This window comes from Tamandua tetradactyla, chromosome 1, assembly GCF_023851605.1.
Source record: "Tamandua tetradactyla isolate mTamTet1 chromosome 1, mTamTet1.pri, whole genome shotgun sequence".
NCBI classification, from domain to species: Eukaryota; Metazoa; Chordata; class Mammalia; order Pilosa; family Myrmecophagidae; genus Tamandua; species Tamandua tetradactyla.
The window spans coordinates 171637066-171653271 of NC_135327.1; the positions used below are offsets into that span (position 1 = coordinate 171637066).

At 37.6% G+C, this 16206-nt stretch overlaps 1 protein-coding gene and 1 pseudogene across 5 annotated transcripts in view; both read right to left on the minus strand.

The window, feature by feature from the left end:
* ZC3HC1 (zinc finger C3HC-type containing 1) overlaps positions 1–16206 on the minus strand; it is a 61754-nt gene that overhangs the window by 35145 nt on the left and 10403 nt on the right. For 2 of the 4 annotated variants that reach the window (XM_077130779.1, XM_077130695.1), the window contains exons 1-4: positions 14525–14694; positions 12906–13017; positions 8289–8439; positions 7640–7723 (exon numbers count right to left, since the gene is read on the minus strand). In XM_077130779.1, the coding sequence (XP_076986894.1) occupies positions 7640–7723; positions 8289–8439; positions 12906–13017; positions 14525–14670 (493 nt within the window). In that variant the 5' untranslated portion in view covers positions 14671–14694. Of the gene's footprint in view, positions 1–7639; positions 7724–8288; positions 8440–12886; positions 13018–14524; positions 14695–16206 lie in introns of those variants that run through there. The other 2 variants (XM_077130926.1, XM_077130856.1) reach the window with 2 other exon arrangements.
* Positions 5–8308, minus strand: LOC143658758 (ribosomal oxygenase 2 pseudogene; annotated as a pseudogene). The gene is made up of 3 exons (XR_013163299.1): positions 8289–8308; positions 7640–7723; positions 5–5038 (listed from the first exon to the last, which is right to left on the minus strand). The product of XR_013163299.1 is annotated as a ribosomal oxygenase 2 pseudogene (transcript).

The following is a 16206-nucleotide window of genomic DNA, read 5'->3' on the forward strand; positions in this document are numbered from 1 at the left end:
CAAATAGAAATCCTGGAGTTAGAAAGCATAACAACTGAAATGAAAAATCCACTAGAGGGGTCAACAGTGGATTTTAGCTGGTAGAAGAAAGAATCAGCAAGCTTTTAGATAGGTCAATTAAGATTATCCAGTCTGAGAAACAGACAGAAAAAAAAGAATGGAAAAAAATGAACAAAGCCTCAGAGAACTGAGGGGCACCACCAAACATATCAAATATGCATAATAGGAATCCCTATTCTATTAGAGGATAGAGAGAGCAAGGAGAAGAAAGAGTATCTAAAGAAATGACAACTTAAAACTTCTCAAATTTGATGGAAAACAATCTTTATATCCCCAAAACTCATAATTTTGGCAAGTAGAGAAGGAAACTAGTATGCTAAAAAGAACAGAATACGTAGGAACTTGTACCAAGAAAAGTAAATACCAAGAATAGGAAGGCTTTATCAGGATCTGTGATTATACATGATTAGATAAAAAGGAAGTTTAGGTAACAGATACAATAATCATACAGAATGAAGGCTGACAGAGGGGTCTAAAATGATGAATAAGCCAGCCTAGCAAAAGGGAGCACAAACTGGCAAGCTCTCTTTCATCTTTTAGGAGAATAAAATTTTAGATGGTTCTACTAATTATAAAGTTTCAAATATAATATATGTGACAACCTTGATTTAAAAAAAAGGCATTGTGTAGAAGGGTATATATGGTATGATAACATTTTTTGAATGTTTTAAAATAAACAAAATAGTGCTACATACATTGCTTACAGGCACATACATAAATTAGAAGAGAAACCATGTAAATAAATAATAAACAAATTCAGGTTAGTGGGTTGTAGTTACCTCAGGTTAGGAAGACAAGGGAATAAAATTAGGGAAGGCTACATAGCTGTATTTATAATACTTCTTAATTAAAAGAAAAAAAGCAGATGGGGTGGTGTTTTAGTTTGTTGAAACTGCCAGAATGCAATATACCAGAAACAGAAGAGCTCTTAAAAAGGGAATTTATTAAGTTGCAAGTTTACAGTTCTAAGGCCATACAAATGTCCAAACTAAGGCATCCAGAGAAAGACACTTTAACTTCCAAAAAAAGGACAGATAGCATTCAGGGTTTCTCTCTCAGCTGGGAAGGTACATGGCAACATGTGCTAGCTTTCTCTTTATCTCATAAAATTTCCCCAGGGGCGTTTCCTTCTGTATCTCCAAAAGTCTCTGGTTGTGTGGGCTCTGTTGGCTCTAAAGCTTTTTTCAAAACGGTTCCATCTTAAAGAATTCCAGTAAGCAACCCTACCTTGAATGGGTGGAGACACATCTCCATGGAAATCATCTAATCAAAAATTACCACCCACAATTGGGTGGGTCACATCTCCATGGAAACAATAAAAAGCTCCCATCCAGCAATACTGAATGAGGATTAAAGAACACGGCTTTTTGGGGGTACATAACATTATCAACCCGGGACAGGTGGTTTTGAAGCAAAGATGGCAAAATGTTGGGATTAGATGGGGTTGGTGGTAGGTACACAGATGTTCCTTATTTTATTATCTATACTGTTCTCTGTACTTAAAATATTCCAATTTTTAAAAAATTACTTAAAGAAAACGAGTACACTTTCTATTTAGAGGCAACAAAATGTTCTTTACCAGTTTATCAAACTATTTTAAATTGTTACAAATAACCAACTATATAAAAATGCAATCATTAATTTAAAAAGAAGACTCATGTTATCAGAAAAGGCAGGTTATAAATAAAAACTAACAGTAATGGGAAAGGTGTGGATTTTAAGAAATCAAGTGAGGTTTAACAAAAAAAAGAAAAAGGAAATGTCTTCTGAAGACCAGTGGCTTAGGTTTGACAAAACTTGGAATAACAAACTATGTCCTTGACTCCGAGGGGTGTACATCTCCCTGGCAATGTGAGACAAAAATCCTGAGATCAGTCAGGACCCAGCATCAAGGGATTGAGAAACCCTTCTTGACCAAAAGGGGGAAGAGAAAAATGAGACAAAATAAAGTGTCAGTGGCTGAGAGATTTCAAAAAGAGTTGAGGGGTTATCCTGGAGGTTATTCTTTTTTTTTTTCCCCCCCCTTTTAAAATAGCTTTTATTGAAGCAAAAATCAGGTAGGAAATCATCTTTAACTTAATTTTGAGTAATCATTACCACCCTTATACAATTCATAAGCATATTTCCCTCCTGAGTTGCATTTAAACTTACATAGAGGCAACTGTTCCCTTCACCCCCAACTTTGGCAGACAGCAGTAAAATGTCTGCTCTGTTTTTATATAGAAAGATTAAATTATCCAGTGATATTTTTAAAATATTAATGATGCACTTTAGAATGTAAAATAACAGTAAATAGTTTAATCTCAGACACAAGCCCACTATTTTGAGTATTTTTATAGAAACCTGGTCTTTCAATGTAAATACTATTAGGGTTTTCCCCCCCCCTCTTCAATCTCAGGCTCTTCTCTTGTCATCTTTAAAGCAGCATATGTAAAACTTCCTTATGCCTATAGATGTGAGTGCCTCTCATTGGTGTGGCAGTATTATTTAATGAAACTTGTTACAGGAGTAACTATTTTAATGCGGCTGGACGGGGGCTTGTGCATACATAAAGATATGTATATTTTCATTGTAAAAAAAAGCTAAAATTTTTTTTCATGCTAATTGTTTAAACATTTTCTAGAGCCAGTCAGGCTCTTTAAAAAAGTTGTTACTTCCAAAGAACATAGCTAAGCAACAACATTTAAATTTAGATGATACGTATATTGACTGGAGTTGTGCATTTTTCTACCACACTGGATTAAATAAAATAAACTTGCCAAAATGTGGTTTTGTCACTTTCTGGGACACTTAATCTGCTTTTCCATGTCTTTCTGTAAGTACATATGGCTATCTGACTATCTGTAACAGGTAGTTCTCATGTTCATAAGTAAAAAAGTAAAGAAAGTTGCATTCATCCTCTCTTTGGTGCAAGTATATAACATCTTTGCTTTTTCTTTTTAAAACATGTACATGTAAAATAGATACTTGATTCCGCAAAGGTATTAGACTACTTGGATTAAACATTCTGTCCAGAGAGACAATACCAGACTTTCCTTTTCCTCATCTGTATGAAGTTGCAGGTCCTTGACAGAAATAGCTCAACTGTTCCAGATCTGCTTCAGTGTATCCATATGTGATAAAGGAAAGAGAAGTCCATGAGTTTCTTTCTCCTCCTCATTTTCCATCATATGTGTCTCTCTGCTGTTCTTTAAGCAATGATAGATGTAAACCATATTTTCTCGTGTTTCATCAGATCGATCCTGGTCTGGCCCTATTATGAGAACAGTGTTTTTTTTTTTTTTTTACATGGGCAGGCACCGGGAATCGAACCCGGGTCCTCGGGCATGGCAGGCAAGCACTCTTACCTGCTGAGCCACTGTGGCCCGCTTGAGAACAGTGTATTCTTTAAACTGCAGTCGCACTGTGCTGTCCAACCTTGGTAATGCTCCACCTGGAGTTGAAAATTCTGTTCTATCCCCAATGCAGAAAGGTAGCAGTCTGCTCATAACAAAATCCTTCTTCATATCTGATGAAAGCAGTTCTTTGGTGCCCTCCAATCTGTCTGCAAGCATCCTCAGATAGCCATTTAATTTTGTTGCAACAGTTGTGGTTTCCACCTGCAGGAGTAGCTTCCAGGGTATGCCAGCCTGTAACTCCACATCTTGTTTTACAGCATCAGACACAAGTCCAGGAATGGTATCCAAATGGAAATCTCCCTATGAATTGTTCTGGTAGGTGCTGATGGTCACATGAGGAGAGTGGGCCAGCCCTGGAGGTGTATCCGCTTGATGAATGGTCCCTCTGGGAAAGTACAGCAAATCACCTGGCTTCAACGTGAACTCGTGTGTGGGCCACCCAATCCTGTCCTCAGCCTCCATGCTATACTCCCATGCCAGGGGTACAGTTGGGTGATAGATGCGCCAATGTCTTTGTCCCTCCAGCTGCAGGATGAAAACCTCGACATCATCATAATGGGGGGGGGGGGGTAGACCCTAAGCTCCTGCGGGAGTGATGTACACATTTGAGCCAACCAAGGAGCAAAAGTAGCCTTCCAGCTTCTCCTGGATCCTCCAAAGCTCATCCTTAAATCTCTGAGGTTGGTGAAACTGAATTGTTGCCCTTTTGTGATCAAAATCTTTTCTCAGCTGAAGAAAGTGAGCTTTCCCATCTTTATTTAAAACCTTTTTCTTCCCACTGACACAACAGCAGACATTGACATCTCTTCCATAGTACAGACCCTGGCTGCACAGGCTCTTCAGATCTGCTAACCTGAAGAGGGACTGATAATACATTTCCAATGCAGGGTCATCTCTCTGAATGAGAAGGGGATTCCGCTCCCAAAATTCCTTGAAAAAAGTCTCTGTCTTGATGGGTGAGATTAAACTTTCAAAGAGAGCACTGGGGCTGTTGAAGTTTAAAGTGGAAGGCACACCAGCAGCCTCCACTTTCACTTGCTTACAGGGAACAGGTCTGTCTTCTGTCCCATTCTCTGTAGACTTTGCTTTCTTTGGCATTATTTTTTCTTCCAAGACAAAGCAATGAGGAAATACAAATCTTGGTTCAAGAAGTCCGATAAAGTTCAGGGTTTCTCTCTCAAGTGAGAAGCTACATGGCGAACACAGTCAGTGCTCCTATCTTATCTGGAAGGGCACATGGCGAACACGGCGTCATCTGCTAGCTTCTTCTGGCTTCTTGTTTTATGAAGCTCCCCGGTAGGCACTTTTCTTCTTCATCTCCAGAGGTCGCTGGCTGGTGAACTCGGCTTCTCGTGGCTATGCTGTTCTGCTCTGCTCTCTCTGAATCCTGGAGGTTATTCTTAAGCATTATATAGATATACCTTTTTGGTTTATGGTATATTGGAGTGGCTAGAGGGAACTACCTGAAACTGTAGAGCTGTATTCAGTAGTCTTGTTTCTTGAAGATGATTGTATAATGATGCAGCTTTTACAATGTGACTGTTTGACTGTGAAAACCTCGTGTCTGATGCTCCTTTTATCTAGGGGATGGACAGATGAGTTAAAAACGAACAAATAATGGGGGGAAAAGGTTAAAATAAACTGGGCAGATGGAAATACTAGTGATCAATGAGAGGGAAGGGTAAGGTATGTTTAAGTTTTTCTTTTTTCTTTTCTATTTCTTTTTCTGGAGTAATGCAAATGTTAAAAAAAATGATCATGATAATGAATATACAGCTATGTGATGATTCTGTGAGCCATCGACTGTACACCATGTATAAAATGTTTGTATGTTAAGAATGTTTATATGTTAAGTTCTATGAATACAAACAAACAAAGAAACAAAAAGCTGGAAAATACACTCTTTGCCCAACATCTCCAATGATACAGCTCTGTGCTGCTTTTTTTTTGAACTTGGTATTTTCAGTTTGTTGTGTTCCTAAGGGCATGTGTTGGCTTATTTTACAAATATTTGTTGAGACCTTCGGAATGAGAGTGGAATAAAATGGTACATTCCCTGAAAAAAAAAAAAAGAAACTACATCCTATGACATTTTTGATCATCTTTCTTCTAATGTAAGTTTGGTGGAAGTGTTAACAACTCTAAGAAAGTATCAGTAAAACCCTATGAAGATAAAAGAGTAAACAATGAATTTAAAACCATCATGAAAATGTTTTTGTTCATCTATTTACTGAATTTTCTTAGAATAGAACATCCATACAGCACTACAGTTAAAAAATATATATCCAAGCTTTTCATGTTTTGACTGAAAACGTTTTAACAAGTTTAAAGATAAGCATATATTTTATAATTTATGTACTTGTATATTTTGGTTTCTGTTTAAAACCATTGATACATTGAAAGTAATATGTCTAAGTAAACTAGTAACTGTAATTCAAAATATTTAAAGGAATTTAATTAATTTGAATTTATTAAATATGCTTAATATATGTAAGCATTAAAGTATAAAGAATGTGGGTGTTCTTTCTCACACAAAAGTTCTGTGGCTATTAAAGAATCAAACCAAGGGACCACATACTTGGAAGGTTATATCTGAGATCTATTTAGGAAGCAGAATGGATAGGACCAGGTGGGTGGTGAAAGGAAAAAGCATCTAAGACGACTTCCAGATTTCTGGCTCAGATAACTGGATGAAGAGATCAATGAATTTACCAAGATGGAGAAAATATAGGAAGAGAAGTGAGTTTTAAGTATAAGATAAAGAGTTTAGTTTTGTATATGTGAGTTCCTGGTACCTGCAAGATATCAAGTGGAAATGTTCAGATAGTAGTTCAGAATATGAGTCAAGCTCAAAAGAGAAGTCTGGACAGGAGTTAAAGGTCTGCAGGTAAATTGTAGCTGAAGTTATGAGTGAGATCAAGAGAGCAGAGAACAGAGTAACTACATTAGGGAATCACCAACAGAGTCTGCACAGACCCTAAAACTTGACTGAGTGCACTGGACAGAGATGGGGTCAAATCCTCATAGAATTGAGTTTTTGCTATACCATACAGTGAAGTAGCTAGACCAACAGCAGGAAATCCTTATTATACAGTCACTATCACTTTAATAGCATTATTTCTTAATAATTCCTTTTCTATCATCCCTTCATTATCAAAAGTAGATGGTAATCTATGGTCATTATAAATCTACTTTTTTCTCTAACTGGTCATTCATGGACTATTTCTGGCCAGCCATTACCCTCTGTACTGTGGGGGTTAATTCCAGCAGGCATGGAATTAGCCTGTGTTGTCCTACTGAAATAGAAAACATACCTATACAGCACTGACCCCTGGACAAGGCATGAAATATATAGATTAATAGTGCTGCTTTGTATCTGTGGGTCTGAGGAATTCTGCACCTGGTCTCTGCTGTTGAGAAGTGCACAGGGCTCTGCTGTTGAGGCTAGTTACAGAGATGGGATATGTCTAAAAAATTATACATACCCAGCAGAAACAATATTTTGGTTTCCCTAGTTCCTAAGTGTTCCGTGCACACATTGGCGGTTCCTGATTTGAGAAAGTACATCCTGTCACAGCCCTTACAGAGGGAGACAACAGGAGCTTGCATGGCCACTCCAGACCCCTTGTTTGTGAGGCAGCCTTTGGCTGTGATGATGTCCTCATCTCAATATTGTTGTTATATCATATTCTTTTCCCCTAATAAATTGTAGGTTTGTAATTATTATCTTTTGGGGTCCTATGTGTCTTCTTTGGCAACTGAACCCTGTTTAAACTGCCACGAATTAGTGCCATTAATGTACCCTGTAAAGGAAGCCTGCATAGAATGTGGGATTGCTCAGTAAGATGCAGAAAGCAGAAGATTCGAAATCAGATAAAGTCATTGTTATGCCTCTTCACTGACTGGTTTTAAGACCTCTGATTCTCAGTTTGCTCATCCAAAAAAACTGGGTCGAAAATACGTACCCACGTAAGGTTAAATGGGATAATGTATACCTGTCTAAGTAGTTGGCACTGCAAATGTACTTAATAAAAGTTAAATAATAACATAATAAACAAATACAAGTTAGTCTTGAAAGGTACAAATAGAAAGGAAGAAAATGAAATTTTAAAGAAATAGAGAATATATACAAATCAATGACTATGAAGAGATAGTAAACAGAAAATCTTAGAAATAAGCACCTGGTGAGGGGCTGTCCGGCCAGAAACAGAACTTCTCATGGGCTGCACACAAGGCTTTCTTCAGCTCAGCACATCGTTCCTTATCTGAAACCCACAGAGGTAACAACACTTTAAAAAACATCACATAGATTCCAAATTCAATAGCCAAGTACCTTTAAGAATACTGATATAATTAAAAATAACGAAGAAAATTTAACAATATATGAAAATATTAGTACTACATCATCTTAATGTTTTCTACAAAACAAGCTCTAAATTAAGATCCTAAGATCAGCAAAGAAGCTATCACGTATTTTATACGGCAGGGCATTCCAAAGTATGACCCTTTAGAAAAGCACTTTGTCTCTCTTTGCCTAAAAGTATAAATTTTATAACTATAAAGTAAAGATGCTGTTAGTTACCTAGAATACATAAAGTCCATTCTAAAGGGGCTTAGCAAAACAAACAAACAAACAAACAAACAATACCTGAAGCTAATAATCAGGGTGAAGACAATCCCAAATTCACCTTGCTATATATAGTAGCAAACATTCTTTGATCAAACATGAGTACCTGGTCTTTTCAGAAAAACTAATATTGTATATCTTTAAAAAGGGGACAGTACAATCATTGAATATGAAGAAAAATGTAATTTGTACTTTATACTTACATCTGTCAAAGTCAAAAGCTGGTTGTAAAGTGGCACAGAGAAAAGCTTGACAGCTGGAGCACTTGAGCATATCACATTCAACTGTAACCCAGCCATATTTTGCACAGACAAGTGGAGACAGTTCAGGGGGCTTTCCTGCCCATTTCAAAGAGTATTCATATTAAGAAAAACAATATTACAAGTACATCAAAATGACCGAGTCAGAAATTAAAACTTTCTGTTTTAATTATGTTTATAGGAATAAACATATTATAGGAATGTTTATAGGAATAAACATATTATATTATGGAGAAAGCAAGAAAAGTAATTAAACAAAACAAACAATTTTTAAAGCACAGGAACATACTTCAGAGAATGATGAAAGGAAATCAGAGTACTAAGCAAAGAGAAGAATACTTTCTTTGAGAAGCCCCATGTATTTTATATATTTAAAATGTTTACAACTTTGGGTGCACGGGTAGTTCAGTGGCTAGAATGCTCGCCTTCCATGCAGGAGACCCGGGTTTGATTCCTGGACCGTGCACCCCCACCAAAAAAAGAAAGTTTACTACTTTATTATTGGTAGTGGAGTAGAATATATAAGTTATTCATTTTCCCTTAATATGAAATACTAGGAATTCTGAAGTACTATTGAAAGCGTTAATGCCTAAGCAATGAGTGAATGTAAAATTCAAACAAGTAAAGATATTTTCCACCATTCACTTGTGCTCGTCTATTGTACTGCATCCAACTGTCTAAAGGAATAAAGTTCATTATTTCCACATACACACACCACAAAATTTAATGCTATATACTAAATGTGTGCATATATGAGGTTTTATTTTAATATTTTCACTGAAACATCTTCATGCACCATATAGCCCACTCAAAGTAAGTATATGAGTTTTAAATAGCTAAGACCATTTATGTGTTTGGAAAGTTTCTATTAATCCCTTATATTCAACACTCAGCTTTTAGTACTTTACTGAAAAGAGCTCTTATTTTACAGGGTGCAGGGGAAAAAATAGGATAAAACATAAAGAGGAAGCAGGAAAACTATCTTTTTATAAGGTATATGGGAATTTGAATAACATTCCAACGTCAACAAAAGAAGAACTGAAGGTACAAAAACAGAATTTAGATATAGGATTTAGATTTAGAAGTTGGGATTATCTAGAGTAGAAGTAACAGTATCACTTAACCAGCTTTGGTTAAATAAATAATGATCATATCCAACATGGTGATCAATTTATATCTAATAAGAACAAAAGGAAATGGATCTAAATATTGTACCAAAATCAGGAATTAATTCAAGAAACAACAGCACAAGGATACTTAAAATAATTTCTTCTTCCTGAACAATTTAGTTCTAAAGCTATTAGGTAAAGAGCAAGGAAGACGTCTGTTCTAGTTTGCTAGCTGCCAGAATGCAATATACCAGAAACAGCACGGCTTTTAAAAAGGGGGATTTAATAAGTTGCTAGTTTACAGTTCTAAGGCCGAGAAAATGTCCCAATTAAAACAAGTCTATAGAAATGTCCAATCAAAGGCATCCATCCAGGGAAAGATACCTTGGTTCAGGAAGGCCGATGAAGTTCAGGGTTTCTCTCTCAGGTGAGAAGGCACATGGCAAACACAGTCAGGGCTTCTGTCTCAGCTGGAAGGGCACATGGCGAACACGGCATCGCTGCTAATTTTCTCTCCTAGTTTCTGGTTTCATGAAGCTCCCCGGGAGGTGTCTTCCTTCTTCTTCTCCAAAGGTCGCTGGCTGGTGGACTTTGCTTCATGGTGCTACAGCATTCTCTGCTCTCTCCGAATCTCCATTCTCCAAAATGTTTCCTCTTATATAGGACTCCAGAAACTTTTCAAGACCCACCCAAATGGGTGGAGACATGTTGTCACCTAATCCAACTTAACCGCTCTAGACTAAATCACATCATCCAAGGAGATGATCTGATTACAGTTTCAAACATACAGTATTGAATAGGGATTATTCTACCTTTATGAAATGGGATTTTGATTAAAACATGGCTTTTCTATGGTCCATACATCCTTTCAAACCAGCACAATGTCTAAATGAGGAGGTGGGGAGCCAGCCCGGTGCAGGAGTCAGAACCCAAGTAAGGTTCTACACTTTGGGGTGTTGGAACCATGTTGGGTAGTGAAGGGCATCTACCACCCAGAATGGAGTGCTAGAGCCTGAGTGGTGTAAGGAGGGCATTTGCACAGGGAAGGAGATGGTAGCAGAAATGGGAGATAGAATACATATACGAAGACTGAACAAAGAAACAGTATTTATTATCAAGGATAACTAGAGTTAGGTTCCATACTGTTGAGCAAGGGAGAAAGAAACATGAAAAAAGAGAAAACTAGACTGAATTTTGTGGTGTAGAACTGGAACTGGAGGTACCAGTGGGAACCCACAATTTTTAATAATAGAAATAAATATAGATATAGCACAGAACTGAGGGAGGTCTCCAGCCAATGGCCAATGTAGAACTGGAAAGCCTCAGTCTAAAAGCCGTGAAGAAACTAAATGTGCCTTAGGAAGTGGATCATTCTCTAGTCATGCCTTGAGATGACTACAGCCTGGCTGATAACCTGATTGCAGGTATCAAATAAACACCACCTTGATTTTAACAGATCCTGAGGCATAGGACCCAACTAAGCTGCACCTGGATTCCTGTTCCACAGAAACTGTGAGATAATGTTTGTTGTCTTAATCCAGGAAATTTTAGGATAACTTCTTATGTAGTAACAAATAACTAACACGCAAAGGGAAATCTGGAAAGACACAGGAAGTATAGTATAGTCTCAAAAAACATTAGCTTTGGGTGTCAAGAGCCCTAGGCTATCTTGGCTCTGCCATTGGTGAGGAGGTTGACGTTGCACAAATCACATTTTACCTGAAACTGTATCCTCTTCTATAAAATTAGTACACTAATACCTATCTTAATTGCTTAAAGTGAAGATCAAATATCATAATACATGAGAAAACATAATATACACAAATGCTAGTTATTATTCTTTCTCTGCTCAGGTTAGTAGTATTTTTTTTTGGTTGTTTTGTTAAAAGAAAGGGTTACTTGATCTTGAGGCTTGCTCCTGTGAAGCTTATGTAGGTAGCTGAGAAGTCACCTATAGGTATACCTAAAAGTTACTTCTGGAGGACCTCTTTTGTTGCTCAGATGTGGCCTCACTCTCTCTAAGCCCAACTCCGTAAGTGAAAGCACTGCCCTCCCCACTACGTGGAACATAACATCCAGTTATGTTGCCAGGGTGAAAGTCTCCCTGGCAACATGGACGATGACTCGCAGGGATGAGTCCAGCCCTGGCACCATGGGATCAACAACTCTATCCTGGCCAAAAGGGGGAAAAGAAGTGTAAGTAATAAAGTATCAGTGGATGAGAGAGTTCAAATATAGTAGAAAGGCTACTCTGGAGGTTGTTCTTACCAAGCTTCAGTTAGCCGTTGCTACCTATCATAACCTGCAAAACCCCAGCAAGGACCATTCCAGCCAATCCTGAAGAATACCTAAGGCAATATATAAGATTCTACAAAGTTTCCACGTACTAGGGTAACTTTCCAGAAACCTACAACCTCCATATGGGTCCCTGGACCAGACAATCTTGAAACCTAGAGGGGCCAGCCTCTCCAGAACATCAGGTAGTTCCATCTTTCTACCCCGTATTATTGACAGCCCCTTCCAACATGAAAAAGTGAGAATGGCCATAGACCAAACATCCCTAAAGAGAGGGATAGAACGATCAAAAGTGATCGTGGAATTATACAGAGAAGATAGGATTTAACAAATGAATATAAGTACTATATCATTAAATTGATAGCACTTTTAATCTTCAGTATTTTAGAGCAGTTGGAGGTAAAAATAAAAAATTGTGGAATTATAACCCATGTCAAACTCTGAAATATGTTTTACAACTAATTGTGGTGCTGTGCTTTGAAATTTATTGCTTTTTTGTATATATGTTATTTTTCACAAAAAAGAAAAAAAAAGGTCGATTGTGATGATAAAAAAATATTGTTTCCTTCTAGCCTCCTATATTCTGGAGTAGCTAGAAGGAAAAATCTGAGATGATGGCATGGTAGCCAATGACAAACTCTGGGATCTGTCCTGTCACTATTTGTTGAAGAGTGCTTTGAAAACTTGCTTTTTTCTTTCTTTGCTTTGTATATATGATATATTATACAATAAAAAAAATAGGACTATACAACATAAACAGTGAACCCTAATGTAAACTATGGACTGTAGTTAATAGTACAATTATAATAATATTCCTTCATCAGTTGTAACAAAGATGCCATACACTAATGCAAGGTGTTAATAATGGGGGAGGGGAATATATGGGAACTCTGTATTTTAGGCATGATTTTTCTGTAAACATACAACTTCTCTGACAACACATATATACATTTTAAAAAAGAAAAACAAAGAAAGGGTTAGATACTCTCAAACGTCTTTTTGAGGGATAACATCCTATGATGGTAATTTTCCTACAAAATATCTTACTAAGTTTTCTTACATTTAAAACATCAGAATAAATGAGGCAATACCCCCGAGGAGTGACAATTTCAGGAACAGGTAGAAAGCTCAACTCACGTGAACTAAAAAAGGATATAGTAAATGTTTCCACTCGGCTAAAGAAGGCTTCCTTGCTTGTAGATTCCAATGGAGGTTGTACTGCTTGGGGTGATCCATTAACTGACTGGAATGTGGCAGATGTGTCCTTTCTAAAATAAAGTGGCAGAACCATTGATTATTCTTTTATGATACCACTCAAGCTGGATGTTTTGTATCTAGCTTCTCTCCACTTTATATCATCAATCACTCCAACACTGGATTTTAATTTTTCCTTAAAAATCATTTCAGTCATGTCATTCCTCTGCTCAACATTTCCATTGGTTTCACACTATTTGCTTAATTAAAATCAAATTCTTCAGACTGGCATTCAAAGCTCTTTACAAAGCGACCACACCTACGTCTCAGGCAATTTCTAGCTCTACAGTTCACCACTACATTGGCAAGTCGGTCTCTAAGCTCACTTATTGTTCTCCAACACTGTTTTGCCTAACTGTAGTAAATACAAAATAAGACTCAAAGTTTCAGCTACGTATTACATAATTTGAAAAAAAAATTATACTTCTATCTAGATAGGCCCCTGATAAATCTCCAACCTTCCCTTAAATAAACAATAAAAACATTCAAATCAAAGTAAAGATTTAGGACATTTCAGGAAACAAAATTCAGGGAGAAGAAAATAAATTCTTTTCATTTTCAACATAAAGCATTTCAACAGCACCTCATGGGGAGGAAATGCTGAAGGACAAGAGACATTTTAATAAAAATAGGATTACATCAACTATCATAACTGGAAAGAAACAAATGTATGCTATCAATCTTTTTCAGATGCAAGAGAGCCTCGGAGGAGTGGTTCTTGGAAAAATTCCAGAGGCACCATAAACTTTGATAGGAAAAAACCGACATTTTATTCACTAACCTCCAACTAAAAACTTGTATTTTTCAGTTTTATGAATAAAGATTTAAAACAAACAAACTCACAGTAGTTATTAGCACTATCTGTGAATTTGTCAATAATAGAAGTCACAGGTATTTTCTTACCACGTCATGGTTCTTGGATATTATGGTTATTGAACATTTCTCACATTACAATTTGTTATGAAATATCGTTTATGCTCATCGATATGCTTCGAAATTACGGTAGATATATATATTGCTAGACGTTATTTAACTTTTTAGCAAAGAAGCACGATACTGTATCATTTAAAAAAATCAACCTTGATAAAAGCATTCCAAAGTAACTGGTTCTCTTTATAATCCTTTATGTTTTACTATACGCATTTTTAAAATCATTATTCTGAGAGGGGGTCCATTTTACCAGGTTGCCAAAAGTGTCCACAGCACAGAAAAGATTGAGGACCCAACTAAGAAGTCTAGATGCGCACATTCAATTAGCGTTCTTTTTTTTCCCCTTCCAAAAAAATTGCCTATGGCGAAATTCCGCCTTGCTGCAGAGTCCAGGATATCTCAAGGTGAAGATCGGAGCCAACCAAGCATAGTAACCCCAGTTTCTCTCAGATTTCGGGAAGAAACCATCCTCACTGCCCCAGGCGCCGCCAAGGGGACACCCTCCCCACCACCATTTTTCCCCCAGGCCTGCGTTCCTCAAGCCCTCTCCAAGGTGCCAGCGCTGGACCCAGGGGGTACTCGCGAACTCACGCGTCCGTGCCTCCCTCTTCCGGGGCAATCCCCTCATCTATGAGCTGTCGTACTTTCTGGGGGGTCCCTTCAGGGGAGCGAACAACCGCACCCCAATTCTTTTCAACCGCGGCAGCAAACGCAGGCCCCTCGCTGAGCGCCGCCATCTTGGTCCGTTGCCCAGTTGCTTCCCGACGGGTTTGAAAGCTCAGATACTTCCGTTCTGGGCGGCTGAAATCCGCCTCTGCGGGCGCCCTCTAGCGCCTTTTGGGCACAAGACCCGGAGAGGTGAATCCTTAGAAACCGTGCTAACCGGGGATTTAAAAGTTTGTAGCATTTGACACTATTGGGCACTAACTACCTCCTTCGTTCAACAAATATTTATTGAGTGTGTATGTCAGACGCTGTCAATGGTAGCGGTGAACAAGGGAAATGTAGTTCTTAGTGGAGTTAGAGATCAAATATGTTTTTCTGGTTTTAAAGTTGTGGTTATGACAAGTGCTCCAAAGGAGACCTATCAAGGGTGCATTAGGAGGACCTAATACAGTCTTGCAGACTATCCCGAGGAAAGTAGTGCTGAAGCTAAGATGGATGAGATTGCAGAGAAAGGGTCTACACAGAAGCTTCTAACAACTTGTGTCTTAATCAACTGAAAAAAATAACTACTATAACTAAGTAGTGTGCAAAGGGGAATTGTATAGAAACAAATCATCATTTGTTTTCTTTTTGTATCCCTTCCAAGTCCTGTACCTTAAAGTTATGTTTGGCCACAAACCATGAGCTCTATTTTTTTTTTGCCTGTGATTGATAAGTCTTGTCAGGCCCTTTTAATTTAATTCCATTACCTTCCTGCCCCCCATACATTTATTTGTTGAAGAAACTGGGTCATTTGTCCTGAATATAGTCATTTGGCTTGTCTTGGTTCAGGTTCAATTTAATTAATTAGTAAATTATTTTTTAATATTTGTATTAACAGATTTTCACACATATAGAGTCTATACATGGTATACAATTGATGGCTCATAATATCATCACATTGCTGTGTATTCATCACATATTTCTAGAATATGTGCATCATTCTAGAAAAATAAATGAAAAGAAAAAAGAAAAAACTCATACATCCCATACCCTTTATCCCTCCCTCTTATTGACCACTAGTATTTCAATCTAACCAATTTATTTTACCCCTTAGCCCCCCTGTTATTTATTTATTTTCTACCCTTTTTTTACTAATCTGTCCATACTGTGATACAAGGTATCAGACACAAGGTTTTCACAATCACACAGTCACAATGTAATAGCTATATTGTTACACAATCCTCTTCAAGAATCAAGGGTATTGAAACACAGTTCAACAGTTTCAGGTACTTCCCTCCAGACACACCAAAACAACATAAACTAAAAAAGGATATCTTGCTAATGCATAAGAATAACCTCCAGGGTAACCTCTTGACTCTGAATAGTCACTGAAACTTTATTTTGTCTCATTTCTCTCTGCCTTGTTTTAGGCTTCCCCAATCCCATGATGCCAGGACCCAGCTCAAATCCGAGAGTGAGGTCCCACATTGCCAGAGGGATTTACACTCCTGGGAATCATGTCCCACATAGCGGGGGAGGGCGGTGAGTTCAGCTGCAGACTTGGCTTAGAGAGTGAGACCACATCTGAGCAACAAAAGAAGCTCTCCAGGAGTGACTCTTAGGCA